The 27,873-nt window shown below is 39.1% G+C and overlaps 1 protein-coding gene across 1 annotated transcript; it reads right to left on the reverse strand.

Moving 5' to 3' along the window:
* Window positions 1-441: 441 nt before the first annotated feature.
* On the reverse strand, window positions 442-27,873 carry RPP30 (ribonuclease P/MRP subunit p30). The gene is made up of 11 exons (XM_057736141.1): window positions 27,748-27,873; window positions 26,016-26,071; window positions 25,415-25,471; window positions 24,121-24,195; window positions 21,425-21,496; window positions 15,131-15,220; window positions 6,669-6,785; window positions 6,088-6,117; window positions 5,643-5,680; window positions 5,173-5,252; window positions 442-981 (listed from the first exon to the last, which is right to left on the reverse strand). The coding sequence occupies exons 1-11, from the start codon at window positions 27,827-27,829 to the stop codon at window positions 872-874; spliced, it is 807 nt and encodes a 268-aa protein (XP_057592124.1). The 5' UTR covers window positions 27,830-27,873; the 3' UTR covers window positions 442-871.

Here is a 27,873-nt window from a genome sequence, read left to right on the forward strand (position 1 = left end):
TAAGTGAGTTTGGTATAAAGCTTTCTTTTTAAAATTATCTTTTCTATGACCCTCAGAACAGCATTCTTTTCTTCATTTCAATAATTTTCTTAATATAGCATAAATGCAGATATTTGCAAAAAAGATTACTTCTATTTAATATAATGATCCTTCAATTAAAAAAAAATTATTTCCAAAGTTGGTTGAGTCCAGTGCATTGAGATTTTTACTTTAGCTATTAGAAAAATCAATATTAGATTTTCAGGGGCTTCCAACTCAGAGGAATCCTATTTCAAGGACATCACAGAGGTAAGAAGCAGCAAAGTAAGAGGCCAAGTGTGATTTTACGTGCACTTTCTCTTTCCTTCCACAAACCTTATAGCAATTCCTTTTAGAAAGGACTTGGACTTGAATATAATGAAAGAGAGGCTTAAAACAAGAGTAGATCAACTAAAAGCCAACCCCTTAACATAAGTTTTCAAAATAACCACTTCTTGAGTAGTAAAATTAAAAAATAATAAGCCATGTATATCCAGTAAAGCTGAAAAGCATGAGCTTTTAAATGAATAGAAATATTCTGAGTCTCTTGAAATATTGAAACATCGTATTCAATTATACCTGCCATGCATCACTTAACAGAAAGGATAAATAAACTAGTCTTTGCTTTTCTCCTAAAATATATCTAAATTCATTAAGGGGGCAGTCTTTGTTTTCTCTCTAATGCTTTACTAGCTTTTGTTATTTTAATGGCTTGAATAGAAGACTGTCTTTACAGACTGCTAATATCTGGCTCCAAGTGAAAACACTGAACCACATGGAGGTTCCCTTTCTGTTGTGGCTGATGGACTCTCAAAGGGCAGAAAGGAGAGCTGACAGAGACGGGAGACTCATTTTAGCCCTCACACTTGGCCTTCTTGCAGGCTGGAAGAGAATCATCATCTGCCTCTGATGTCCGAGGTTTCTTCATCGTGGAAATAATTCCAAAAGCAGTTTTTCTAGTTTCTGTAAGACAAACAGGGAAATCAAAGGGCCTGAAGTTAAGACATGATTTAAAAAGAGGTGGTTTGGGACTTCCCTGGTGGTGCAGTGCTTAAGAATCTGCCTGCCAATGCAGGGGACACGGGTTTGATCCCTGGGCCGGGAAGATCCCACATGCCACAGCGCAACTAAGCCCGTGCACCACAACTACTGAGCCTGCACTCTAGAGCCTGTGAGCCACAACCACTGAGACTGCATGCTGCAACTACCGAAGCCCACACGCTTAGAGCCTGTGCTCTGCAACAAGAGAAGCCACTGCAATGAGCAGCCCATGCACCATAATGGAGAGTAGCCTCCACTTGCCGCAACCAGAGAAAGCCTATATGCAGCAAGGAAGACTCGATGAGGCCAAAAAAATAAAACAAAAAACCAAAAACCAAACAAAAAAATGAAAGAAAGAAAGAAGGAAAGAGACAAAGAAAGAAAGAAAGAAAGAGAAAGAAAGAAAGAAAGAAAGAAAGAAAGAAAGAAAGAAAGAAAGAAAGAAAGAAAAAGAAAGAAAGAAAAAAGAAATAAGTGAGTAGAACCCATCGGAATAAAGGCAAAAAAAAAAAAGGATTTAAGAAAAAAGAGGTGGTTTAATAAGCATCCCCGCGTCATGTGACTTACAGCATGCGTAAATGATAAAACCATAATGAACCGCTATGAGTCCTGATGCCATTTACTGTTATCACCCTTGCCCACCACCAGCTTATACAAATATCACTATATTGTTAACCTCTAGTTCATTACAAACGGATTCCTCAAGGGTAAAACTATAGGGCAGGTTATCTCTCATGGTCTGTCCGAGGCATCTTATGTAGCCAGAACTCAAGTTTCAGAGCTTGGTGCAGCACATGCTTAAAGTGTGGTAAAAAGACTGATTAATTGAGATGGCAAGTACAACAGTCATCTGTACTGCTCCCATGGTGGCATGTGTGCTCACTTTATTTTACAGCACAGACCATTCATTATCTGTGTCCCTCGCTAGATCATGAGTATACCTCTCGAAGAATCAATTGTTATTGTATGTCCAACATCCAGCAATGCCTGGTTATTTAACAGGTGTTTAAGAAATACTTATTGAGTGAATGAAGAATAACTCACATGGTTACTGACCTCATATACTGGTGATAATGGACAAAGAAGGATGGGAATTACGTGAGATAGCACATCAAGGGCAAATATAATAGGAATGGAGGCACCAAAAGAAGTAACTGCCTGGATGAATCAGAAGGTATCATAAACCTAAGAATATTCTTATTCTGACGCTAAGAACAGGAAAGAAGGAAAAGAAAAGAAGAGGAAAATATTCCTCTGCAAAGGCACTCCAGTGAGGTAAGAAGAATCTAATATACTTAGGGGACAATATGGCTGGTGTAAAGGAGGAGTATGAAAAAATTAGGGGGAAACGAGGCTGGTGGGGTAGCTTGTGAAAGGCCACAGTGCCATGAAAAGAGATTTAAACTTAGTCCTTAGGAAATAGGGAAGGACCAGGGAGAAGAGAGAAAGACCCTTTGCTACAAAGGAGATAAAATCAAAGGACTTGATAAACATAAATTTAGTTAAGAATTATTTATTTCATTATGTAAAGTCAATTCTAAAAAGTTAAATGTTACCTTCTCATTTATCAGGATTAATTTACCAAGCCTACTAAATCTTTGCCAGTTATTTAAAAGCATTTTAATTTATAAAAGGGACAAAACTGCTCTCAAGATCATTAAAATACCCACATAATCAGAGAACCTCAAAATAAATAGAAATTGCCCATGATTTCCATTTCACCAAATGAAGTGTTACCTTTAGAGATACCTATTTTATCACTATGATTATGAGTAAAAGTCTAAAAATCAGTAGAATGAATAAAAAATATAAAAATTGTGAAAATCAATACTTTGTAACAAAACAAAATGCATTAGCGTCAAAATTGTTTTAGTTCCATCCCAGAAATCTTTTTTTAAAATCACGTTTACGTCTTTATCTAAGTCAGCAGATTGTAAACCACTGAAAAACAAGAGTTTTATAATTATCAAAGTAACTCTTTTAGATTTTGAATCTTTCCTCTGTCCCCTCCCCACAAACTCCTTAGAATTGCTATTCACTGGTTTCTAGAACCCCACAGGACCCATCCAACTGTGATGCCTTGTACCAAGCCTTCCAAGGTAGAATGCCAGCTACTATGTGTCCCAAGCCTTCCAGGTATCTATTCCTGCACTGCTTTCAATAATTGCTCTCATGATAAGGTTTTCATACCCTCCAAGAATTAACCATCTTCTGGTAGTGCTTCAGTGCAGTGCTGTCCTTCTTAAAGGTGGCACTCAGGATGATACAGATGCCAGCTGGGACTTAGCAGTGCAGAGGACAGTGATGAGACTACATCCTCTTGGCTCAGAATCCTGTATTTCTTCTAATGTAATCTTGGGCTGAATTTGCAGTCCTAGTAACCCACCACACTGCTGTCTCATACTGATCCCAATGTCAACTAAAACCAGCGTAATTATCATTTATCCTGTAGATGTGTTGTTAATTCTGCAGGGACAGCAGGCATAAACTGGGATGAATGGGAATGCTACCTAAAGTCCACAAGGCTTCTTTTAGTTTAGCTTCTATAAAAGCCTAGCTTCATAAATAACTTATGTTCAACAGCTGATTTTTTTGAAGTCAAGCACAGATCTTCATATTTTTCCCTAGTAAGTCTTTAAAATTAGTTTCCCTTGCTTGTCTTTGTCTGTTTTAGACCAAAATTTGCTATCCAAAATCTTGATGATTCCTTACATTCATTTAAAACAGATAAAAATAGGACTTCCCTGGTGGTGCAAGGGTTAAGAATCTGCCTGCCAATGCAGGGAACACGGGTTCGAGCCCTGGTCTGGGAAGATACCACATGCCGTGGAGCAACTGAGCCTGTGTGCCACAACTACTGAGCCCATGTGCCGCAACTACTGAAGCCAGTGTGCCTAGAGCCCATGCTTGGCAACAAGAGAAGCCACCGCAATGAGAAGCCCAAGCACTGCAACAGAGTAGCCCACGCACTGCAACAGAGCAGTCCCCCCTCGCCACAGCTAGAGAAAAGCCTGTGTGCAGCAATGAAGACCCAATGCAGACAATAATTAATTAATTAATTAATTAAAAAAACATAAAAATAATGGCAGGATTACCACTGTGAACCAACTGTTCCCTAATTTCAAGAAAATCTTGATAAAGTTCTAATTAATTTGGTCATTCGCACAGCTTACTTGATGGGTCTAGGCTATATAATACAACAATCTCAAACTAAAAATGTCGAAAACAAAAGCAAACTCACTGAATTCATGGTAAGTCAATACAGTAACCAGTTCTCCCAACTGGAAATCATATCATTAAAATCCAGACATAATACACAAGCCCTCAATACCCTAACTACTCATACTATTCATAAATAACCTGGTTTATAAGTAGCAACCAAGTCTTAAGTTTAACATTCATCTGGGTGATATCAAGTAAATTGCTTCCTGACCACTAGCACTAGTGCTAAAAATTACAAAGAGAATGAAGATAAAACAAGTATAAATTGTTTTCTTTTAAAAAGCCTCATTTTCATTCTCCAAAGTCCTGGCATATCAAACATTTCTAGTCCAATTTTTATCATCTGATGAATAAGAAATTCAGTGCCTTCAAGTAGTGGAATTAAGGTGAGGAGGTGGATATATATAAATGAAATGTGAGTAAAAAAATGTGTAGTTTGTGCATACCTGCACATGTAAACAAAAATTGAGAAAGGAATCATAAGTTGTAATTAACATGAAAAGTTATGATTTGAGTTTGTTAGCTGGATTTGGTGCTTTCGTGTTCCTCATAAACGGCTTAACATATATTTTTCACCTTTTAGTTCTCTAAAACAATGATTTTCAGCAGGGAAATCATGTCCCCCTGGAGGAGAAAGGAAGATTAGAAGCCTATGAAACTGCAGGCGGGGACAAATGTGCAGAGCTGGAAAGAAAGCATTCAATACTCATTTCTGGAAGGCCTGAAGTAAAGGGTGAGAAAGTATTGATGTGGCTAAACAGTTCAGAAAAGATGACCCTAAAGGAACTCTGTGGGGCAGGATAATGAAAGTAGGCATGGCTCAGCTGCTTGACAGAAATGACTGGCTCTTAACATGACCACTCAGCGTTTTTCTTGGAAGGATGTGCTTACCTCCGTGCAGAAGCACCGCTCGGCAGTTGGTGGACACTGCGGCCTTGGCATCACTTTCCGACATCCCAAACAACAAGCCTCTTGGGGGGGTGGTCGTTAAAGATTTCAACCCAGAGTCAGCAGAGGACACAAGACTAAAAGAAACATAACTGACAATGCCAGCTCACCTGGTACGGAGAGAGACACTTTAATTCTATAGTTCTTAGCTCAAATGGAACATGCACTTGAGAAAAGATTTATTTAACTCTAAGCTTTTATAGAGTTCTTCTCTCCCCCCTTTTCTATTTTACCCTTAATTCAGAAAACAAAAGGATGAAGCTCTCTATAACCTGATGTAATTTGTTTTTGAAGCTACTGATTCATAAACTTACAGTAAAAGGCGAAAAAAAAAATCTTATTAAAGTATAATATACCAAATTCCAAATTTCCTAAAAGAAAATTTCAATGACTTCTTACTCAGAAAAGGATACAAGTTTGCCACATCGTATGGCCCTCTTATCTCTAAAGGCTAAAATAAAATGAACAAAAAATAGATATGAGAGAAGTTATTCATAACATTTCAATGACTTCATTTGCAATAAACAGGATGCTTAAGTATCTAAAAATAAGGAAGTCAAATGCATAAATTTAAGTCCTTATAATTTTGATGAGGTTCTTATGTTTTTGAAAATATAAAAGATCCCTGAAAAGCATTCTGCAACAATATAAAGGAAAAACTATTTATATAAACAAAATTTGAAGCCCCAAATGAATGGGATAAATTTTACTCTTCAGTAATTACAATGAGCAAATGCAGTTAAAAATGAAAACATGTAATAAACCCTCCTTATATTATTATTTTAATTTCTCCCCTAGAAACTTTATAAAGTTTTAAAACTTGAGAAGTGAAAACAAAGTACTTAATGCCAGACTTACCCTTTCTGCAGCACTAGATATAATTACATTCTACAAAATAGAAAGTAATATTAATCTTAGATAAATGTGGAAAAAAAATGGAAGTCTTATACAAATAACCAGTAATCAAATTTTAACATAAATACCAACTTCTTCTAAAGATAAGGTAAATAATTAAAGTGAAAGGATGAAAGACCTCATGTCAAACTAAAAGCAGCCTAAAGTAAGAAACAGAACAGGCCTTCCCAACAGATCTTAGAAAAGATGAATTAGTTTAAAAAAACTAGTTGAAAAGGTTACATAACCTTAATTCAACTCAATGGTGACAAACAACGGTTATCTATTCTTTCACAGTAGGTAAATGGCCAATTCTTTACTGAAAGATAAAGACTTTCAACACATCTTTTCCCCTGTCTCATTATTCTTCCCCAGGATATTTTTCTTTCTCTTAAAACATGCAGAGTTCATTGAAGTGGGAGAATTTGTTCCTGTGCCTTGAGAACTTTCTGTTTTAAGGAAAAGGGGTCAGCTTGATAACCCTAGTATATCAATAATAATAAAATGCTAGATCTGAACAACATTCTAAAATTATGGAACCATACCTTTCCTTTGCAGACCTGCATCAAATTGAGGGCGTTGGAAATTGTGTACCTTCTCATCGTGGAGTCTTTGATAGCGGGGCTATAGACAAGTTCAAAGCCCACGCCTCGGTCAATTGCCTTCACAGGAAATAAATAAACTGTCAAGGCTAAACATACACTGTCTTACTTTATTTTCATTGAACTTCCCCTTCACCTCCCTCCTCCCCTCCCCCCACCCCCAAGCACACACAATGCCCACCTCCTGCATGACCAGGTACAGCCTTGAATAAAGGCAGGTTTGCGCCCAAAGGGCACCATCCACAGAAGAAAAGAGATCGGTGGCTCTATTTGATCAACAGAGTTTATCTTAGCGGTGGGGAAGCTGGCTTTATATAAACAGGAATCATCAAGAGGCAGAGGAGAGCAAAATCCCAGTAGGGCGACAGAAGGGCTACTACTCCATGAACTATCCAAAGGAAACTGGAGAAGTGCTCCCTACACACAGGGTAAACTGTGTGCAAACACAGTAAACCAAGTAATCTGACCCAAGAATGAAGAGACAAAGAAATGAAGAGCTGAAATATGTCCAAAGAACAGGAGTGGAAGGCCTCTTGGGTAACTATTATGCATATGCTGACGGAGGAGCCTAACAGCCACGGTTGAGTGCTATGCTCCAGGCGCTGTGCTTAGAGTCTTATGAATGTATTTACCCCCTACCATACCCTGAGAAGGCATTGTGGCAGAGACAGCTAACTGCCCTGCTATCTCTTCTCCCCTTTTTCTTTTCTAACAGAGCCACTGATCTTAAGTGGGGCTCATGGATGCCCAGCGAAAAAGATGAAAGCAGCCTGGGCCCTTGACAACTTTGCCCTGCTTACCATACAAGCTTGGCCCTTTACACAAGAAAAAGAAACTTCTTTCTTGTTTATGGTAGACATCCACAGGTAAGAAAACAGCCTGGAAAAAGTGGCAATGGGACTGAAATCCAGGACTACACTATTCAGCTTCCCTGCTGAGTGATTCAAATCTTCATCCATTCACAACAGATCGACTTTTAAGCCAACTGTGCATGGGAATGGGTGAGCAAAAGCTGACATGGTCCCTCTCTTTTAAGAGCTTCCAGCTTAGTGAGGGAGACCATCAAATAATTACACAAAAATACAGAACTCTGCACTGTGCTAAGTGCCATCAAGGAGAAGTCTGGGAATGGGTGAGGAAGGATTTAAACAGCAGAGACAGGAGCATTTGCAGAGGGAGGGGGGAGTACGTGAAGAGGCTCTAGGGTTGGAGGGAGTGTGGTAGCATGAAGTGAAGGTCAAAGGCTGGGCAAGAGAGAATGAGGAGAGCCCTGTGGTGGGAGTGCAGGCTGAAGAGGATGGGAAGGGCCAGCCCTGCAGGTCTTTAGAACGGAGACAGAATTGATCTTAATAACCACGCAAAGCATCTAAAGATTTCAGCATCAGAGTCACAATGGCAAAGTCGCTTGGTTGCAGTGGTCTTTTAAAGGAACACGGGGGGAAAGCAGGCAAAGACTAGGTAGTATGGTCAAAGTCTCTGCCTGGCAAATGAGTTTCTATTACCCAGAGGACGAGCTGGGATCTGGTCCACTTGTGACTGCTGGAGGTCTACTCCTGAGTGCTACAATGAATGGAAAACCTGTCTTCTTCAGATCCAGCAGCCCACCTTGACTTAATTCACGTGTACCTGTTAGACTCCCTCCACTTTCCCTTCCTGAACACAGACGTCTTTTCTTCCATGCCCCAGTCCTCCCGTTCCTTAACTTTTCTGCCTGCCTTGAGGTGCCCAGATTTTATTTTAGATTTCCCTATACATGATATTAGCTTAATTAGCATTTGCACACTATTTTCCACAATGCAACCCCCCCCCTCCTCTTTTCAGACAACTTTTTCCTGCCTCCATTCCTTTGGCTTGTGTTGATTATATCTGGGAATGATGTCCGTTATGATACTCTTTGTGCCATAAACATATACCTCATTCTCCCTGTCTAGCTTGTACACCTGAGAGCTGGTATCAGGATACTTCTTTGTAACAGAACTGTCTTTTATACAAAAAGCATTTGATATATTTATACTCTGAGTGAATAAACAGTAGCTTATGGAAAAGAGATCATGTGATAATGCTGTTCACTATGCATTAGCTGTCACAAAAGAAACCAGAGTTAACGTGGCAAACTGAAATTCACTAGATAAACCAAAACACATGCTTTCACCATATTCTCAACGATTCCCCTGGCTATTTCTCTCACCCAAACTGCTAATTAGCCAAAGAGGCTTACTTGCATGTATTTCTTTTCCTCATCCCTCTAGCTGCTGAACTAAAACACAAGCCAGCAGGATGGAGAAGAGGGGAATAAAAGCTGTGGATGACACGCAGAACTCGGTGACCAGGTCCCAAAGTATTCCTGAAAATCTGCTGTCACGCCCCACCCCCCACCCCCTTGGGGACCGGATCAAAATAAAAACTCCTTTTTTGGGGGGTGGAGAGGGTTAAATGGATATAATTATCCATTTAATTATTTTTTAAGAAAAAAGTTCTGATTTGATCTTAGTACAGTAATCAAATTCACTTTTAAATTGAAAAGAAAACTCTCAGAGAAACTGAAGATAATATGCTCCTGAAGGCTGCGAACATTTCTTTCATGACACCTTATTTAAAGTTTTTAGAGAGATGAAATACAGACTCATTATCTGAGCTCCTGCTTCTAAAGCCATTTTAATGTAAATTGCCTTAAGCTCATCAAATGATTGTGCACAGCAGCCTTCTCATAGAGAATGCCAGTGCCTGCCTGATTGGCTTTTGTTTGCATCTCTGACCAAAGGTTCTGGAACAGGCAGATGATTTCTTTCCTAATGATAAATAACAGCCATAACGATGCTACAAACCAAGAGCAGGTGTGTGATATATGAAAAGAGATACTGGCAGTAAAATTCCAAGAACTAAGCAAGGCTTAAGAGAAAGAAGAGAGAAAGAAAATTGGGAGTTGATTACTGGGACAATATACAGATTTCCTGTTAATTTCATAAAAATTAGTTCTTTATTGAATTCTCAAGGATGACACTCTTGGTGTATCATTCTTTCAGATAGGTAACTTGTTCACATGATTCATAGATCAAGTAACATAAAGCAATAAAAAGTGCTAATTGTAACTCTGCTCCCATTTGCCCCACCCCCACCTCCCATAATCACTTTTATGAATTTCTTGTGTCTTTTTCCAGAGTTTCTTCAAATGTATGCAAACATGAATATACACTATTATTTTTCCGCTTTCTTACCCCAAAGGTAGCCTACTACATTCTGGTTCTGACTTGAAGGGTTTTTTCCATGTCAGCTCCTAATTTCAGCATTGTTTTACAGCTGCACAGTACTCCACTGCAGAGGTGTGGCATGCATTTAACCACGCCTCTACTGATGGACTTTGGGTTGTTTCAATCTACCAATATACGTAGAATAAACACTAAAGTGGGATTCCTCGGTATTATGGGTTGAATTGTGTCCCCCATAAGAGGTTATGCTGAGGTCCTAATTCTCTGTACCTTAGGATGTAACCTTATTTGAAAACAGGGTCATTGTAGATGTAATTAGTTAAGATAAGGTCATACTGGAAGAGGGCGGACTCCTAAACCAGTATGACTGGTGTCCTTATAAGATGATGGCCACATGAAGACACAGACAGAGAACACACTGTAAAGACAGAGGCAGAGATTGCAGTTATGCAGCTGCAAGCCAACAACCACCAAAGACTGCCAGCAAACCACCAAAAGCTGGGAAGAGACAAAGGATTCCCCTACAGGTTCAGAGGGAGCATAACCTCACTAACATCTTGATTTCAGACTTCCAGTCTCCAGAATTGTGAGCCAATACATTTCTGTTAGTTTAAGCCACCCTATTTGTGGTACTCTGTTACGGTAGCCACAGGAAACTAATACACTAGGTCAGAGGGTAAAGCATTTATAGTTTTGATAGCTGTTGCCAAATTACCCACTCCTCCATAGAGACGGTTCCAATAACACTGTTATAATCAAAGTATGAGAACGCCTGCTTTCCCACAGCCTCACAACAGTATATTATCAAATTTCTGGGTTTGTGCCCATCAGATACGTGATTTTAATGTGAATTTCTCTTAACATGATGAATTTAAGCATCTTTTCATATCTTAAAAGACCATTTGTATTTCCTTCCCTGTAAAATGTCTTTTTCATATTCTTAATCCATTTTTTTGAACTGATCATCTCTCGCTCTCTTTTACCTTATCAACTTCTAGGAGCTCTTTATATATGAAAGAGATTAGCTATTTGTTTATGATATAAGTAAAGCTATTTCCAGTCTAGTCTTTTAACTATTTTCTAGTCTTTCAACTTGTTTCCTATTTTTTTTTTTGGCCACACAGACATTATTTGGTACTGAGAAGTTTGCTGGCACTGCTCCAAGCACTGGACTGATAAAGTCCTTAACACATTTAGGTTCACAATATGTATGATGAAAAATAAAGTTTATATAGAGTGCTCACACCCAACTCAAGGATATATGGCAAGATTCCTGGAACAACTTCACTGCTTCAGGTACTATTTACTGGATTCCTCTTAATGGGGACTAATTGGACCATGAAGACAGAAACAGATTAGGATTAAAGGAACTGCTGAAGGGAAAACATCAGAAAGAGAACATAAAACATACAATCACTGAAAATAGCTCAATAAACTTGAATTCACTGTTGAATGGTAATAACACTGTAAAAAAAAAACCAAAGGGAAGGTGAAGATACATGCTGCTTAAAAAAATTCTTCTCAAAACCTGAATTCATAAAGATCACATTTTAAAATATGAAATTATTCTGTGCCTAACAAAGAGCTCTGCTGTAATTTTAAATAGTATGTCCACTAGGAAATGATAGCAGATTCAGAATCAAAGCTTGAGTACAAATCCCAAGTCAACCTTTGAGAGAGACATTTATCTGTTGTGAGCCACAAGCTACCTGAGTCTCAATTCCATCACCTGCATCATGGAGATAATTCACATCTACCTCACCTTAACGCTTCTGGGCTAGAGCAGGTATGAAAGTGCTTAAAATCTTAAAATGCTAAATAATTAGAAGTCATTTGGCTACCCAAGAAAAGGAGGTGGAATCAACTTTTTTGAAGCCCAACTATCACATGATAAAATATTCCTGTACAGGTTATTGATACTTAGACCCCAGAGAAGGACTGTAGGAGATTTTAGAGGAAATTAACATAATTGAAATTATGGTGCCCTAAGCATATAGTGAAGATAACAAAAAGGTTGAAAGCTGAAAGTTATATACAAGGAGTGCTTTGGTATGTTTTAGTTCCTGGGCCCTCCTCTATAATCCCAACCTTCTTTTACTTCTTTTATTTTTTTAACTTTATTGAGGCATAATTGACAAATACAATGTATAAAGTCTACAACGTGATGATATGATATACATATACTCTACACCGTAGAATGATTACCAAGATCAAGATAATTAACACATCCACCCACTGACATAGTTAACCTTTTTTTTTTTTTTGTGGTGAGACTGTTTAGGATCTCTCAACTACTTTCAAGTTACAATACTGGACTATTAATTACAGTCGCCCATGCCGCACATGAGAGCCTCAGAACTTGTTCTTTTTTTAAGTGAAAATGTGTACCCTTTGACCTAAAATCCCAATCTTCTGAGGTGACAATTCTCACATGGCTTATGGACTCTAGAAGACTAACGAATTAAATATCTTAATGCTCCTATTTTTAACCATCCCATTCAAAGTAAGATCTGTGCCCAGTAAGGTGATCCTTATAAAGCCAACCTATCAACTTTTCACAGCCAAAGACAAGTTCATTCTCAGGACCAAAAGAACATGCAAGGACCAAGACTTAAGACTGAACTGTTTCCCACATTCACTACATCTTTCATATTTTCATGGTGAGTATATTTCTACACTTTAATCACATGGTTCCATATCCAGAATAGACATTATTAGGTACAAATAATATACACATACCTATACAACTGCTATTATTTATCCTGAAAAGGCTGGACAACTTTTATTGTATGTTTCTAGTTTTTAATTTAAATTTAATTAATTTAACTTTTAATTCCAGTTCCTCTTAAATGAAAAAGGGGTGAATGAATTAATAGGGAATAGGGACTCTTCTGCTTCCTGACCAATTCACACCACAGCCTACTTCTACACTAGACGAAGACTAAAAATAATCCTGCACAGCCTCCCCTCGACTCTATCATCTAGTTTTTATTAAACAACATATGTAAAATGTTCACACCAGATTTTAAAAAAAGCAGACACTGTGTTAAATATTGCATATCCCGCTCACTTGTCAAATTTATACTTTTCAGAATTCTTAAACTGAAAAATGTGGGAATGGAGCCAAAAATATCCATCAAAAAAGAGTGCCTTCCGGAACTTACAGATGGAAGCGGAATGTGGGCTGTCCTAGAGCTGCTGCCTCCAGTGCGTCTCCTCCTCATGCTGCCCCAGTGCCCCACTCCCCAGTCCACACTTCGCTGTGGATACTGCCTGCCGAGCCCTGACAACCAGCGAAGGACCAGTGGCTCGCAGGATTTGGCTGTGTTCCCCAAGCTGTATGTTGACGTATGAAATTAGACACATACTCGTTCTAAGTTGGAAAATTTTAGGGAGGACCTGTTACAGGCAAGGTATTGGGGTAATTAAAAAAGGACCATGACACAGTTGATGCTCTCTAGAAGCTCACAATCTGGGTTGAACAGCAGGGCACATTCATAAGAAGCCAATCGAAAAACATCGCCCAAACAGCCACTGGGCAGCTAACCACTGTTGTGGGACACGAGGAATTATGTGCTATGCACTGCTGTCCATGGCAACTTATGGAAGGTGCCACTTACGTGGAAATGGTTTGGCAGTAGGAAGCTGGTAAAAAGCCTTGGCAAAATTCTAGAGACAGAGACTGCTACCTCTGAAGAGGAACACGTGAGGCCTGTAAGACTGTCATCACCTTGGCTACTGTGTTAGTTTGAGCCTTTTATCACGGTAGCTGGGGCACATCAGCAATCTCATCGAATGGGGAATCAACCACGTCTGTCCCAATCCTGTGTCTGAAGAGCTAAACGGCCACCTTACCTTCATTTTACCACTTTTGACAAGTGAGCTGTTAAACAACATAGATCTCCAATTCTAAAATGTGACGATTAAGGGTTTTTGTTATTTTTTTAGTGTTTACTTATTTACTTATAAGTACGGGCAAGAATGTGGGAAAACAATGATTTTGAGCATAACCAATATTGTTGTATGTTCAGTAGTACTCTCATTATTGATCAGAAAAGAGCTGTTTTATAGTTTTGCCTTTAAATATGTAACTTTAAAATTTTGAATACTTTTCAAGTACAGCTTTAACAGCATACATTTAGGGGCAGATCATAAGCCATCTTAATTTTTTCCACACTGGATTCAATTTTTCCACACCAAACAGATCAATTTTCTCTTCTCACTGTCTCTCCCTATTCTCTGCATCAAGCTAATTCCTTAGCAGCAGAGAGGGAAACAAAAATTGAAGAACTTGGGATTCTACAGAGACAAAATAGGGCAGTTATATATCTTGAAAAAATACATAAATTTTTAATTTTCCAGTTCTCACAGGATTGGGTATGTAATCTAGACTGTCTGTTAAACCTTTTTTTTTCCTTCAACAGCACTTTTTGAGAATGGGAGACAGCTTTGGAAGCCTCATTCTAAAATAGCATCCATCCTAACTCCTCCCAGGATCTGGTTGCCAATGCAAATAGTTGACAGCTGTGCCAAACTTATAGCTCCCGACGTGAAACAATATCACTTCTATGATGGAATAAGACTTATAAAAAAGTGTGACAGATGGAAGATAAGGAGTAGAGGAAAACAAGAGAAATTATGTAGAAATGTAACGAGACAAATTCTCCAGCAAAGGAAGGAGCACAAAATCCGCTGAACCCTCTTAGGTTATTATAAAAGTAACCCTGGGCTTTTGTGTGAGCCTGCGCACTTCAATGCAAAGTTCAGTTTTGCAAAGACTATGCCTTCCGTGCTTTCCATGCCCTAGTCCCTCCTGTCCCTGCCACCATCCCCTTCCCGGTTTGCTGGTGCCTTGGGAATCCTCCCTCTATTTTTTTCCTACTCCTTTTTGGCTGCTCTGTCCCTTTAATGCTCAACATTCACACTGTAAGTGTCCATCATTATTAGCTATCCTCTTAGGAAACATCCTTCACAAACCTGAGTTTCAAATACACCTTGGAAATTTACTGGATATTTTTTATTTTAAGCTTTCTTTCTACCTTTAGTCAGCTTACATGAAAAAAATCCTCTTTCTTAAATTGCCTATTTATTACTAGCTTTTGTTATTTCCCCTAAGAACAGCAGTTTCTTCTGACCCTTTTCCAGTGTGCTAATGCATATGTAGAGATTCATGTATAAAACGGAAAGTGTGACACTTACCACATTAATAGGGGGTCTTCTGAAGTAAAATGGTAGCTTCTCTGTTACAGTTATGCAGACTAAATCCACATCTAAATGTGTACAAGCAACCTGTCAAGAAGAAAAAAACAGGTAAAGCCAAAAGGAAAACTAGCACATGTTAAGAATGGGGTAGGGTCGGATGTGATATAAAGAAACGTAAATAGATACAGCTCACTCCATAGGCATTATGTGGTTCTGTGTTCAAATACATCTGTCCCTTTACAAAGTCAATGGCTAGCCACTCCTTCACATTTGGTTTGAATGGCTCAGCTGTAATCTAGCTGAAGCACAGTGATATGTCTATAGGCCATCTCAACAGACAGCGTCTGGAGACCTTCCAATTCATGGTCGGCTACATAAGGAGAGGTTGCTGAGAGAGGCTCAATTTTTGGAAGGTTACTTCAGATTGTTCCAGAAAAGGAAAACTAACTGTTCTGAAACCCAAGAGAAAAAAAAAAGTAAGTCAAAAGGAATGTATGCATGGTCCACTTACTCCAGAAGTTATTTATTTTTCTGCCAGGAACTGGCCCAAGCCTGTGGCTCCTATCAGTCTATTGAGTGGCCAAAGAAATACTTACATGGCACTACCAATGGCATTTTGTTCAAATGCTAACAGAAACAGAGCATCTCTATAAATGGTCAAAGCAGAGCTGTTAGAAATCAAATGATATTGAATGTATTTTTTTCAACTTTTAATTTCCCTTTCCTTCGTTCTCATTTTGTGCTATTACTTGCTGATACTCTGCATTTACTTCCAAAAGAGATTCGAAACTGCTTATACAAAATATATGCAAGATAAAATAAACAGATAAGGAAATCAGGATAAAAGGAAAATCAGGGAAGGAACATAAAAGCTGGGGAAAAGTTACTAGCATAGAGTGCAGGTCAAAAGACGGGCTAGAAGCTGCATATCCAGCTCTCATTTTGCCATTATTTGATTTACAGCAATAAAAAGAATTGGCTGTTTCGTACTATGACAAAAATAAGCTTTATTATCAATGCTGGTGCAATCAGGCCTGACGAACTTGTCTCAAGATCTCAAGCTGCCAGGGTGGCTGTGCTGGCAAACTAACAGCAGTGGCAGGGACCAAGAGAAAGGGGTCGGGGGCGGGGGGAGAATGCCCTATAGGGTCAGCTCGACCTTCAGCAGTGACAGGCATGTCACATCTTATCCTTCTTCTTCGGAATCCCCACTTCAGTCAATTCTACCCCCACCCCAGGGCTCCAGGAAGCAGGTAGTGATCAGAGGCTGCCTGGCTTTAAGACAGTCACAGTAACTTGGGAAGCCTGGGAAGTAATGCTGTTTTGGCAGAAACACTTGGCTCATAACGGATCTGCCCCAACCCAACTGCTACAGCTGTCCAACTCATAAAAGAGTCACTGAAAATTTGATAAGAATGGATGAAGTAAAGGTCTGAATAGCAGATAAAACATAAAACAGGCTCAGCTTCTGTTTGCCCTTTTTAAACTATCAGATTGGCAAAGATCAAAAAGTTTAGTAATATATAGGTGACACATGAATAAACGGGGACTTGCAGGGTTTTTAAATCAGTACAAGGTCTTGAAAAGCATATCAGTAATAGATATCAAAATTTTACATGCACACATCAGCAAATTTCACCTATAGGAATGTATCCTACAGAGACTAGAAATGCATTCTATACCCTATAAATGCTTGAGAATATTAGTGTAAGGACGGTTGCTGCAACACCAATCACAAAAGACGAGACACAACTAGACATCCCTCAATTTTACTTAAAAAGATTTTGGCCCCTTTACACAATGGGATATGCTGACTCCTTAACTGGTACGAGGTGCCTCCCTAATGGACATTATGGAACCATCTCCAAGACGTACAGTTGGGGGAAAAAATCATGGTGTTAGGAAGAAAGAAGAGGAAGAAGGGAATGAAGAAAGGAAGGAATGACTAAGTAAAAATACTTCTGAAAAGAAACAAGAACTGCTAGCAGTGGTTGCCTCTGGAGAAAAGGGAGAGGGAGTTTTAGGTGGGAGGAAGGTGTACTTTTCAGTGCATACCTCTTTGCACTGTTGGAATTTATTATTACAAACACAAATTATTTTTCATTTCAAAAAGCTGATTCATTGCTTAAAAGCCTATTAAACATTCTTCCCCAGAGTAAAGCTAAATTAGGTTACATTTTTACTTATGTATTGCTCTTTTTTCCCCCTCTTCTATATAACAGTAGTTAGTTAAAAAATATTCCTTGTGTTGGTTTAAGTACATGCATTATAATAAACTTTCAGTGACAAAAGACGGCTCCACTTGGCTCCCTGACACTTCAGACTTAAAGTGTCTCAAGCTTAATTCCTTTGTTATTTAGCTTTCTATTAATCCAAATGTTCAACTGATATATTTAGATAATGATAAAATAAGAGCTAATGTTCACTTTATAATGAAATGCTTTCTAAATCATTAAAAAAGATCAAATTATGTCCAAATAATATTTGTGGTTAAGAATTTGATTGTAGTGGTTTTGGCAGGTTGTATATGAATTCACATCAATTGTTCTTAACCTTTTTTTTTTGTCCAAGAACTCTTATGAGGATTTAAGGAAGGTATTCCAAACCCACACATATACACACTTATGTTTATCTTTGATCTTATGGAACAAGGGGAATGAGAGGAAGGGGATTCAGTCTCCCCCAAATCCCCCTCATGGATGTCAGGTTAGTACATTCTGGTATTTTATTCAAGGGAGAGAAAGGCTTGCCCAGGGACAAGAGAGATGCCCATAAATGGGGCCTCCCAAACTAAACTGTGTGGGAAAAAAAACCTCCCTGAAGAATTTATTTAAAACGGGGATTACCACGCCCTACTCCCAACAGTAAATTCAGTAAGCAGGTTCTAATAACTTGCATTTTAATAAGTTTTCCTGGCAAATCTGACACCAGTGGAACCAGACCACACCTTAAGAAGAACTGCCTTGAAAGATACGCCCTTTCAGTAGCCTCCGGTGTTAGCAGCATATACTACAGTAATGCTCTGCAAAGGGTAAGGCATGGATTTTGGAAGTAGGAAGAAAACAGAACTTCTATTTTCATTTATTTTTAATTCCTTTCCTTAAAATGTTTTGTTCAGTATGTGTATATTATTTCATAAAGCACACTGATATAATGGAGCATACAAATAATTTAAAAGAAAATAAACATACACATATTGGGGATGTAAGATCAGTATTTTTTTAAACTGATACAGTACACAAAGTAGTTTGGAGACCACTGGAGTAAATAACCTGAATTATCCTCACCCTGTCTAGTTCCAAATGGGAATAACAATGGAAAAAAAATATGAAGAATACATATACATGTATAACTGAATCACTCTGCTGGACAGCAGAAATTAACACAACACTGTAAATCAACTACATTTCAATGAAATTTAAAAAAAAAAATCCTAAACTAACTCAGAAGCTTCTGAAACTTATGTAACTCTCTCTGCCACATTCCACTGCCCCCCCCACCCCAAGAAGCCTGGGCCAATGGACTCTGCTTACAACCTTTTATCTTTGCCTTTCCCTTAGGGTAACTGCAGAGAGACAGGGTTTATCTATGAGATATCTTCCAGATACTCTGAGTGGAAAATAGTATGTTATTTCCCATGGAAACAACACTATTTAAGGTGGTTAGAGTTTATAGTACTAATTATTAACATATGTGTGTAGGAATGCTTTTATGACTCATTTTAGAGACCTTAGTTTTAGAATATCCTATCTTATATTAATATGTATAAAACAGAAGACTAATAAGAAAAAATATCAAATTGTACACTAAATATCTGCAGCTTATTGTATGTCAATTATATCTCAATAAAACTCTTTTTAAAAGGGAAAAAAGTAGAATATCATATCCACAGGGACACTTGTTTACATTCTAGATAATCAACTTACAAACCAAACAAATAAAATCACTTAATAGAACATAACCTGTTAAGCAACAAACTGTTTGCATTTGACTCAACTACAAACCATGAAATGCTTACAAAAGCTTTATGATTAACAGAAAAATGTCTTTTTAAATTGATTTTCTATAAAAAACAAGGAGAGTGCCAACTTCAACTGAATCTTAAAGATGGGCTAAGATTTGGAAAGATAAGATGTTCTGATCTTAAAAACTGTTTACAGTCAATTCCAAACACTGTCAATTATTTACAGCTTTCTTCCACCTTCCAGAATATTTCGGACTGTTCCACCTACCATCATGAATTATGTGTTCATACTTTTGAATTAAAAATTGTGAATAATCTGAGAAAAACAAATGATCAAATTCACTAAATCAAATTATAATGTATTCTAAACCCCCAAAGTCCTAGCTCTATGACATACTACCCGAGGCTCAGAGCAAACCATTTAGCCTGTCTCAATTTCCTCTTCTACAAAATAGGCATAATAATAAGCACCTGTCTCAATCATCCCCAGGATTGCTGTTTTCTCCAATCACCAGTAAATGGCTACGGAAATATAAGTTATGTGCTCTTCAAAATCAATGCAAAAAACAAGTGTACAATAAAAAATTGGGTCACTACCAACTTGCAGTCTACATTATAAATGAGTTGTTAATATTTAAGAACAAAACTAAGTTGCTGTTTAACAAATATGAACATATTTCTGGTCCTCCTTAGGGTTCTGGCACTGAATTAGAACCGCCTGTGGAACTTAAATGAAAAGATACCCAAACTCAAGCCCAACCCTACCGGATCAGAATCTCCAATGGCGGAGATCGGAACATGTCTGAATTTTAAAAGCTTCCAGAGGGATCTCTGTTGACTACGAACCACTCAATTCTATTCCCCTTTTTTCTGAAATGAGATTCTTGAGAATTACTTAACTGAGCATTTTGGAAAAGCAGTCACCAAAAAAGGGAATTCAGGGATAACTTGTGCTGTTTCCCTGCATTAATACAGTAAGTCCCCTACATACGAACCTTCAATTTGTGAACTTTCCAAGATGTGAGCGTGCCCCTGTATGCCCGCTGTTGTACTGTACTACTGTACTTTCCAAGGTACTGTACTGTAAGATTAAAAATGTTTTATTTTTTTGTGTTTGTTAGTTTCTTATGTATTATTTGTGTGAAAAGTATTATAAACCTATTATAGTACAGTACTATTCAGCCAATCGTGTTAGGTGGGTACCTAGGCTAACTTTGCTGGACTTAAAATTGGACTTACGAAGGCGCTCTTGGAACAGAACTCGTCCATGTGTTGGGGAATTGCTGTATAAATAATTAAGAATTATTAGTGTGCCTTGAAAATTAAATTTACCACACACCAGTTTCCTTAGTCAACAGCTCCATCTACTGGATAAACTTAGGGAAAATCTTCATATAATTTTAGAACAGACTTTGCTTAAAAATAAATTATGCTGTAAAAGTAAGACATCAAAGACCAGTGCTTTTCCCATCCCCATCCCCATAATATCCCTTTGGTGGATACACTTTGGTAGATGGCTACTTTTTTGAACCTAGATAAAGACAACATTCTGAACTTTCTACAAGTAGCTATACCCCACTTTACAGAGTAAAACATATACCTGAAAAACTATACTACAGTTGATTTTTTTATTTTCTGTGATCAATTACAATGCCTAGTGTGTTCTGTCTCAAGCTGACAAAATGAGCATACACATTAAACAACTTTCCCTCCTGAAAAGACAGAGAAATGGCCATTTGAAAAGGACAAAAGAAATAAAATTTATAAAGGAATATAATAAAAGGAATAGTATCAACAGATGGTTGATTTTGAAGGATTTCTAGAAGACCAAAGGCTGACATGATCATGCTGGCATATGGACCACACCTCAGAGCACACAAAAGAGAAAGCTAAAACAGAGAAGGGATTTTTTTTTTTTTTTTTTGAGAAGGGATCTTTTATGCCACAGTAGAACCTTGTTCTTTTCTTCCGTCACATGTAGCAGCGAATAGTAAGGAGAGCAGAAACTGAAGTGCTTTTAGAGCTAGGAAGAGATGGACCATTATTTACCTAAGAGAAGTTTCAAATGAATGAATGAAGCAGAGATAAAGAAACAGAAGAAAACCTGACGGACTCTTTTAATCTCAGCCCATCAAATATCTAGCAGAATGAATAAAACAAAACAAAAAAATGTCATCCAAATACAGCCTTGTGCAGTTTCAGAACTCCAAGTATAAATGAAAAATCCTCAGTTTCCAGATGAGATGAAACAGGTATAACACAAAGGTATAATATCAGACTTCTTATATAATAATGAGCACTATTTTCTTTTACTATCTGTTACTTACATGAAAAAGTTTTTCTGTCTTTGGAAAAACTGCAACAATATCATACAGCCGGACTCTTGAAGAAGTTGCTCTCTAGTAATACAAAAAGAATGTTACCATACAGTAATGACAACAACAAATGCATATGGAATTCTGACTAGTGTCCTGGCTGCACTTATATTTCAGTTGTGTAACACTTCTAATACGCCACTGACATTTCTGCTCTGCTTTGTATGTTGACAGAAAAGATCTTCTTAGCACATGAGACTCTAGATACCAACATCTATCCCACCAATCATCCTCCTTCCTTCTTTCCCATATTGTTATGCTTTAACTGTGTACCAAACATTTTGTTTGAGATACAAAAACTAAATTAGATAGCTCCTGCTCTCACAAGCTAGTGGAGGAGCTTGCCAGAAATTCACTGAGCACCTGCTGTGTGTAGGGCACTGGGGATACAAAATCATTTAAGGCATATGTCTGCTCTCGGTGGAACTCACCATTTTTTGGTGAGACAAGAAATACACATGACTAAGTGTGATGTGATTAGGCTCACAATGAGAATACTGTTAAATATAAATTAAACTGCTAGATGTGCAAGAAAATACCCAAGAGTCCTGGGAAAGGAGAGGAATTTATCAGAGACTGTTTATAAAAACAGGTCTCAAATTTATACCATATGTGTATGCATGTGAAAAGGCTGGAAAAATATATATTCAAGTGTACAATTTCTGAGTGATGAGATTATAAGTGATATTTCTTCTTTGCCTGTTGAAACCTTTTAAATTTTTTACCTCTCATCCTGTAAAAAGAAAAGGCATGATAAAAATTAGAGGAGGAAAGAGAAGGGTTGAAGAGAAGCATCAGGTACTGCGCTTGAGCAGGTAAGAAAACCTGCTGGGCAGATGTGTGCTGAGACAGGGCAGGCTCCAGGTCTCAGAAAAATTTAGGCTCCAGCGTACTTTGCCCTCTGCTTGCCCACTCCCACCTGGGACAAGGACAAAAAGGGGCCACCAGGATGTTCACGATAACAAGAGAAAATCAAAGTCTTCGTGACCATCAGCTCCATTTATGTTATGTCTCCCTGGGCTTAAGAACCAGAATGCTGCCTACAGTTGCATAAAATTTCAAAATGTGGCCTTCCATAATTTCTTTAGCAGTGCTAATTGTTAGAAAGAAGGCCAGCCCTTCCTTGATTACTCCTGTTCTAAGAGAGGAGGCCATTCCAGCTACAGATGAAACAGCTCACGTTCTCAGAGATCTCACTTTCCCTCCCTCACTGGATCCTTCCCATCAGCACCAGGTATTCTCGAGTCTCCATCTAACAAACAAAATCTAGACAGCAGGTTCTCATCCACCAGCCTCCCCATGCCTCTGTTCCTCCAGGGAGTCAAGCTTCTCCAGCAAAGTCCGCAGCACACACCGGCTGCATCTTCTCACGTCCCTATCACTTCCTACAGCAACCAATGACCTCCACGTCATCAGGGGACTTGCCTGACCAAGACGTGTTTTAGCCCTCCTCCTACCTGACGACTCAGGCGCGCTGAGGCTGCTGAGCCTTCTCACCTTCCTCGCTGTCCACCCACCTCTCAGACAGTCCCGCCTCAGACGCCCATCCTAGCTCACCCTCCATTCCACCAATACATACCAAAGTTCCTCAGGACTCTGTCCCAGACCTTCTCTTCCCACACCATACTTTGACCAGGGAGTCTCATCCATTCTCATGACTTCAATTACTCCCTATAGGGCGTCCATTTCCAAATCAGTATCTTTAATTGGAGTCCCTCTTCTGAGGGCCACACCTTTTTTTCCAACCCCCCATTTGACAAGCTCCACTGGAACTCTCAAAATAACCTATCATGTTGGAAACATGATGATCTGAAACTTACTTCTCTTTCTATGCCCCATCTCAGGGAATGGTACTAATTATCTACCTAGCTGCTCAGGCCAAGGCAGGGAGTCATCACCTTCTATCCAATCAACATCAAATCCTGTCAATCCTCCCCTCTCCCCCAACCCCAATGCCTCTCAAATCCCCTCCTTTATCCCCTCTGATACATTCTTTATAATGCAAACCTCATAATTGTGCTCCCTTAGTTAAAGCCTTCAAAGGCTTCTTCTAATTGCTCACCCAGACTTACCTCCCTAACCTCATGCCAGGTTAGACAGCTCATCAGGCTCAACTCAACTGGTGTTTCATTTCCAAAATGCACCATGTTTTTCTTGGATTCAGGACCTTGCATAATCCATCCTGTCTGTGCGAATACTCTCTTCCCCACTTGGCACCTCTAACACTTACTACTGATTCTTCTGGCCCCAGTCTGAACATAAGCTTCCTTAGGTTGTCCACCTGTTACATACTCCCAGGACATTTCTTATTTACCACCTTCTACTTTTTAAACATTCCTCCCATTTTTAAAAGAGTTGTGTCTGTATTATTCATGGCAATATCCCCAGTACCCACCTATGTTTGGTTCACGTAAGTTCGATGAATACCAGTTGCCGAAAGATTCTTTAATTGTGGTATTCTCATACGTGTGCCATAAGCAGAAGAGATTCTGTTATACTATGTGAATTCTGAGCTAAGGAGAGCAGTCAAGTGTCATACACTGGGGGTTGGGGGAGATGTAAGAATGGGATGAGTTAAAAAACAACAGTGTTCAACATTCATTAATACAACTCACAAGGCCAAGAGAGAAGGAAAATAATTAACTTACCAAAACATTGCAGTGAGATGGATCTGAAACGATAATTGTCAGTCTAGTTAAAATTTTAATTGGTTTTGATTTTCCCTGTAATCAAAAAAGCACAAAATACAAATGACTGATTTTTCTCCTTACCAGTGGGAAGTACTCATTAAAAGGTACTAACAATAAGGGATAGTGAAGATCAGTAGAACCTAGTCCTCACTCTCAAGGAATTTATAACACACCCATATCTCGTTTTATTGTTTCGCTTTGTTGTGCCTCATGGATACTGCATTTTTTACAAATTGCAGGTTGGAAGCAACCCTGTATTGAGCAAGTCTATTGGCTTTTCCAACAGCATTTGCTCACTTCATGTCTCTGTGTCACATTTTGGTAATTCTCTGAATATTTCACACTTCTTCCCTATTATCATATGTTATGATGACTGATCTTTTCTTTTTTTTGGCGGGGGGAGGTGCGTACCGTGCAGCTTGCGGGATCAGGGATTGAACTCTGGCCCCGGCACTGGAAGCACCAAGTCCTAACCACTGCACTTCCAGGGAATCCCCTGATCACTGTTCTTTGATGATACTACTGTAACTGCTTTTGTCGCCAAAAACCATACCGCATTTAACTGTTGAAATGACAATAAAGGATTTAGAATAGTATATAAACTTAGTTGATAAAGCAGTGGCAGGGTGTGAAAAGACACTACAGTTTTGAAAGAAGATCTACTATGGGTATAATACTATCAAACAGCATTGTACGCTACAGAGAAATCATAGTGAAAGGAAGAATCAACTCATGCAGAAAACTCAGCCGTCTTACTTTAAGAAACGGCCACAGTCACCTCAACCTTCAGCAACCACGACCCTGATCAGTCAGCAGCCTTCAGCACTGAGGCAAGACCCTCCACCGGCAAAAAGAGTATAACTTGCTGAAGACTCAGATGATGGTGAGCATTTTTAAGCAGTAAAATATTTTTAAATTAAGGTATATAAAGTTTTTTCTTTTTTCTTTTTTTAGGCATAATGCTACTTCACACTTAATGAACAACAGTACATTGTAAGCGTAAATTTAATATGCACCAAGAAACCAAAACAGTCGTGTGACTCGCTTTACTGTGATGGTCTGGAACCAGACCCACAATATCTCTGAAGTATTCCTGCACATCTACAGAAAAAGAGATGTACATAATGTTTCGTGGAAGAGCTGAGTCTTCAGGGAAAGGTAAGACGGGTCAACAGAGGAAAGGGCAGTACATACACATGACTGGGCATGTCTAAACTGGACAAGTAGTATGTTTCTTAAACAAAACACCTACCTGTACAATTGGCAACGCTGTAAAGAGTTCAGAAACAGCTACTGGTTTTTCAATTTCCTACAACAAAGAATATTATTTTAAAAAAGCTAATTTCTGGCACTCAGAAACACTAAATAAGTTGTGTGTATGTGCATGTGTGTGTTTTTTCATGCAGAAAGCTGAAGCAGAGAAGAAGCTGAGAACATCAATGGATAGGAGGGATGAACAATAAATAGTTGTCAGAATGAAACAATCTGTAAGGAACAGTTGTTGGCCTAAAGGGAGAAATATACGTATTTACTAGTATGGTTAGGAGGGAAATCAATTAGTAATGAGTCCATGACAGTAAAATAAAAAAGATTAAGTGTTGTGATTACACTTTAATCAATAACAATGCACTTTAAAAAAGTCACTGAAAGTTACTTAACATCAAATCAACTATAAGAATCCTTAGAGCATGCCCTAACACTTCACAAAAAACTATCATTTGCACAAATACGCATCAGCTCAATTATTAACATATAAAATAATGCAGAGTGCGCATCTGTAGCTTCCACATTACCAATACACACAAAATAATTATAAATGTTGGTTATTATTAACTTCAGAAGTTGTATTTTACCTGTTTCTTTTCCTTAAATTCAACAACATGATTGATGGCAACAACTGAATAACCCACTGAAAAAAAAATTGAACATTCTTGTTAAATATAAAAACCTCTTTTTACACAGAAGCTCAACCCAATTCATGTCAAGACCAGAAGGTAGTTAGCAGAATGGTTATGGGTATGGGCTCTGGAGTCAGACGGCCTGTTCAAATCTAAGCACTACCACTTAGAAGTTACTTAACCTTAAGTTTCAGGTCCTTCATCTGCCAGGTGGTGATAATAACAGAACTGACCTCAAACGACTGTCATGAGAATCGAATGCAATAACACACGTAGGATATCTTAGAACAGTGGCTGGCAAAGAGTCAGAGCTTTGTTTGAGGATGTATTATCAGCATGATACCAAAGACCCTTAACTTTGTGCATCTCCTTTAAACCATCATTCTCTTTCCTGTCCCACTGTTCATTTTCATCCTATCAAATTTATACTTTTTCACTGTCACCTTCATTCTTTTTTTTTTTTTTTTTTTTTTTTTGGGGGATACACCAGGTTCAATCATCTGTTTTTATACACATATCCCCGTATTCCCTCCCTTCCTTGACTCCCCCCCCTTGACTCCCCCCCCTTGAGTCCCCCCCACCCTCCCTGCCCCAGTCCTCTAAGGCATCTTCCATCCTATACTTTTTCACTGTCACCTTCATTCTTACTCTTTTTTTTTTTTTGCTTTTTACCCTTCCTATTTCTTCAGAAGCCCCTTTGTTAAGGAGAAATGGAGGAAGGACTCCCTCACACCGCTGTCCACATATGCCTTTGGGCTACCCATCAAGAGACTAGGAACTCTTTGAAGACAGGGCCTTGCTGTATCAGCCTCAACACAGCACTGCTTTGGACATGTGGACTATCAAAAACATGTCTAAATCATGACTACAATCGTTAAGTTACTTAAACCCCAATAAAATGTCATGCATGTTAATGCCAAAATAGTGGTCCCGCCTCTCATTAGTTTGTCCAGTTTCCTTCTTTTCTTCCTCCTTCAAATATTTCTTGAGCACTCATTACTTAACAGGCTCTGCAGAAACCTCTTTATTTTTAAACCCCTCTATCCCCACTTAAACATTTTACAGTCTAAGGAAGGAGCCAGCAGTCGTGATTAACTCCAGTAATTAAAATGGGGTCTTACCTTTCAGGGTTTTGCTGCCCTTGGATTCAAATACGAATAACATTCTAGCATTTTGGCCATGCTGCTCCCCTCTCACTCTTGTAGAACATCTTCCGCCCCCACCTACCCTCCCTCTCCATAATATTATTCCAACGCTCGCGCACCCATTTCCCTCCCCCCATTCTAGGACCCATCGGTGCACCAGCTTCCCGCATTTGACAGCGTCAGAACACGGTCGTGAGAATCAGCAAGGGGCGATATTAAAAGCACTAGTGCATGAGACTGTACACCTGGAAGTCCTGGCTTCTGCCATGCATCAGCTGTGAGGCCCTAGGCAAATTCCCCGCCCCGTCGGGGTCTCGGTTTCCTCAATTCGCAAGAAAGAGCTGGATTGGGTAACAGCTCCCCAGTGCTTTCGAGTTTCCCGCGCCCGGAACACCGCAGCTGGCATCAGCTTTCAGGGACAGCCCGGAGACCCCGGGAGCCCTGAACGAGGCCCGGCCGCGTCCCTCCCGAGCGTGGCCCGCCGGTCCTGGGGGCAGCGAGGCTGCGCAGGCACCAAGGCCCGCGAAGCCGGGGCGACTCACGGCGAGCAGCATTCTCCACGAGCCCGCGCAGCGCCTTCAGGTCGGAAGCCGCCCGCAGGTCCAAGTCCGCAAACGCCGCCATGCCGAAGTCACGTGACCGCCCGCGCCTAACTGCGCAGCCGCCGG

Source organism: Hippopotamus amphibius, chromosome 5, assembly GCF_030028045.1.
Source record: "Hippopotamus amphibius kiboko isolate mHipAmp2 chromosome 5, mHipAmp2.hap2, whole genome shotgun sequence".
NCBI classification, from domain to species: Eukaryota; Metazoa; Chordata; class Mammalia; order Artiodactyla; family Hippopotamidae; genus Hippopotamus; species Hippopotamus amphibius.

Excerpts from the sequence above, each read along its gene's own strand:
- RPP30 (XM_057736141.1), bottom strand. The coding sequence starts at position 27,829 with ATGGCGGCGTTTGCGGACTTGGACCTGCGGGCGGCTTCCGACCTGAAG. Across the intron at positions 24,196-25,414 it reads CAGCGTTGCCAATTGTACAG|GGAAAATCAAAACCAATTAA; the intron begins GTAGGTGTTTTG and ends TTTTGATTACAG. Across the intron at positions 6,118-6,668 it reads TGCAGGTCTGCAAAGGAAAG|AATGTAATTATATCTAGTGC; the intron begins GTATGGTTCCAT and ends TCTATTTTGTAG.